Here is a 2659-nt window from a genome sequence, read left to right on the forward strand (position 1 = left end):
CGAACTGGTCTCCGCAATGCGCTGGAAAATGGGAAAATTAATCTTCCACTGCTCGAGCCATTACCAAACAGAACAGAAGACTGCCCCTACATAATTATAGGGGATGACGCTTTTGCACTGAAGCCTTTTTTGATGAAGCCTTATCCTCAGCAAGACCTGGACCTTGAAAGACGGATTTGTAACTATCGTTTCTCGCAAGCTTGAAGAATAGTGGAAAATGTTTTTGGCCTTCTTGCCAATCGTTGGCGAATTTTTCGTGCGCCAATTCCTCTTCAACCAAACAAAGTTGAGATTGTCACCATGGCCACTGTCACCCTTGACAACTGGCTGATCAAGGGACCATCAAAAGATGTCTATGTTCCATCTCGTGTTATTGACACCGTCAATCCGTCCACCGGTTCCTGGAGAGATGATGGTATTACATCCAAAAACTTACTGACTTTGGCAATTCTGAGGCATGAACAAGCCATCCAACCATGCAAAAAGAGTGAGGGATGTGTTTAAAGAATATTTCAACTGTGAAGGTGTAGTTGACTGGCAATGGGACAAATGCATGTAACATTTTCTTGGACATTCAGGAAGTAAATTATTTTGTAATCTGTTCAAGAAGGTCAGACCATGATAAATGTGATATGTGTGACTGTAAGCAATTTATTGTTCTGAATTTCATTCTATGCACTGTATTAATTTTTTTTGGAAGATAGTCATAAGTTCTTCAAGTATCTTAAATTATTATCAGTGACATCAAAGATTTGACAACTAAAAAAAAGTAGGGTACTTATGCACTAATCTTGTGTTATTTTGGGCATCTCCAAAACTGTTGTCTACAAAGGTTGATTAAGAAATAGGAAGTTGCATAATAATTACACAAATTATGGTACATGTAAGTATATGGTAAATATGTAAATTACTAGGGTTTGCGGCTGCCCCTAAGGAGTCTAGTGACTGATTATATAAGTTGTGGTTGACAAGTCGCATTTTACCTTGGGTAAATTACAGAATTACTGATGCAGAAAAAAATACCTTGGTACATTGTAGATGTATCAGCTTTGGTACATGAATCTACTTCAACCAGGCAAATACAAATTTAGGTAAACTTTGCAAAGGAAAATTTTTACTGTGGAAGCCAATGTTTAACTTTGTAAAAAGGGCTCAGTGTAAACACAGCTACATTTGTGTCAAAATTAAAGCATAAATTCGTTCACTTTAAATTTATTCATTGATTTTACAATTAAAAATAACCTGCACGGGTGGTTTTTCATGCCTCCGAAATTCGTCAACTTTATTTTGTAAATTTTTCTTGTATTTGAATTAAAATGTACATTATCATGGAAGACGATGATGAAAAATTGAAATTTGTTTCCATGTACAAATAAAATTAAAACTGTTATAATTACAGTTATTTTCTTCCATAAAAAACTGTGAGTAATTTTTTATCGAAATGTATTAGTATCAGCAATTCAGCGTATGGGAATCTCCACACAACATAATATTAAATGGAGTCATGTAGAACACAATGGCACGTAGAACAATCCTGATATTTATAAGGTGGAAAACTGACTAGGGAAGTATTGTTCAGCCGCTCTAGCTACTGGAGCTCCATATATTGGGTTATATGAGATGAACTCTATGTGACCAGTGGTAATTTGCCAAGAGCCATGAAATTCAGCCTCAAACAGGATGTCGTTAATTTTTTTCTTCGTTAGCATCCTTTCTTGTGGACTAAAGCGAGCTAGTGTTCTGGCCACCACCATCCCAAACATGTCCTCTTCAGAGAGTTCAGCTGCTGTTGTTGGCGCTTCATTCACTTCTTTCAATATTCCCACAGCTCTATCGAGGAGTGTCATTCTCTTACGGTCAAAGCCTACCTTGGTCTTCTTCGGAGTCATGGTAGCCGGGGGGAATTCATTTTCATCATCTTGCGTTACCTTTATTTTCATTGTGTCAAAGCCCTTTGTGGCATTGTTGACAATAATAAGGAACTTCAACATTTTGTACCACTTCCAAGAGGACTTCTTTTTTCTTTCCAGGGCTTGTTTCCTCATAAACTGAGACCTGATAATTTTCCACTTGCTCTTGTAATCCTCTCGGCTGATATCAGATTTGTCGGACACCAGTGAATCAATTTGCAAGTAAGCCACCTCTTTAATGTCCCTGTTCATGTAGATCAGCATTTCGATTTCTTCATCGTTCCAATTCCTTTCCCTTCCTTTCCCTTTTTTTGAGCTTGACCTGCTTCAATTTCTTCGCAGCCGGCCATTTTAATTGTCAGTATGTTCGCCGTTGCTAGGAAACACTATTCTTGAATGAGCGAGCGGCACTGGAAACTAATCAACATTGTTTTCATCGTGGCTAAACTAGGAAACATGTTGCAGACGCAAAATTTGTGTCCAGGAAACAAAAATGTTTTTGACTTCAGGCAAAAACGTTTTTTGTTTCCGAGCAGCAAAATTCGTTTCCGCAACATATGTTTCCCGTGCGGCTAAACTGGGAAACCTATGCGTCCACAGCAATGTTTCCTTGTGTAGCCAGGCCTTTACCGTTACTTGATTGCCTCGTCACTATCAATGAAGATGGCTCACTATCTACATCTGTATACCGTAAACCAACTCATCCGGATCAATATTTGCAGTTCAATTCACATCACCCATTGATTCAT

At 38.2% G+C, this 2659-nt stretch overlaps 1 protein-coding gene across 1 annotated transcript; it reads right to left on the reverse strand.

Moving 5' to 3' along the window:
* Window positions 1–1541: 1541 nt before the first annotated feature.
* On the reverse strand, window positions 1542–2174 carry LOC138005251 (uncharacterized). The gene has a single exon (XM_068851509.1). It carries the CDS (start codon window positions 2172–2174, stop codon window positions 1542–1544), a length of 633 nt encoding a protein of 210 aa, XP_068707610.1.
* Between the last annotated feature and the right edge of the window lie 485 nt (window positions 2175–2659).

This window comes from Montipora foliosa, chromosome 6 (genome assembly GCF_036669935.1).
Source record: "Montipora foliosa isolate CH-2021 chromosome 6, ASM3666993v2, whole genome shotgun sequence".
NCBI classification, from domain to species: domain Eukaryota; kingdom Metazoa; phylum Cnidaria; class Anthozoa; order Scleractinia; family Acroporidae; genus Montipora; species Montipora foliosa.

Coding starts and splice junctions, on each gene's coding strand:
- LOC138005251 (XM_068851509.1), bottom strand. CDS start 2,174: ATGCTGATCTACATGAACAGGGACATTAAAGAGGTGGCTTACTTGCAA.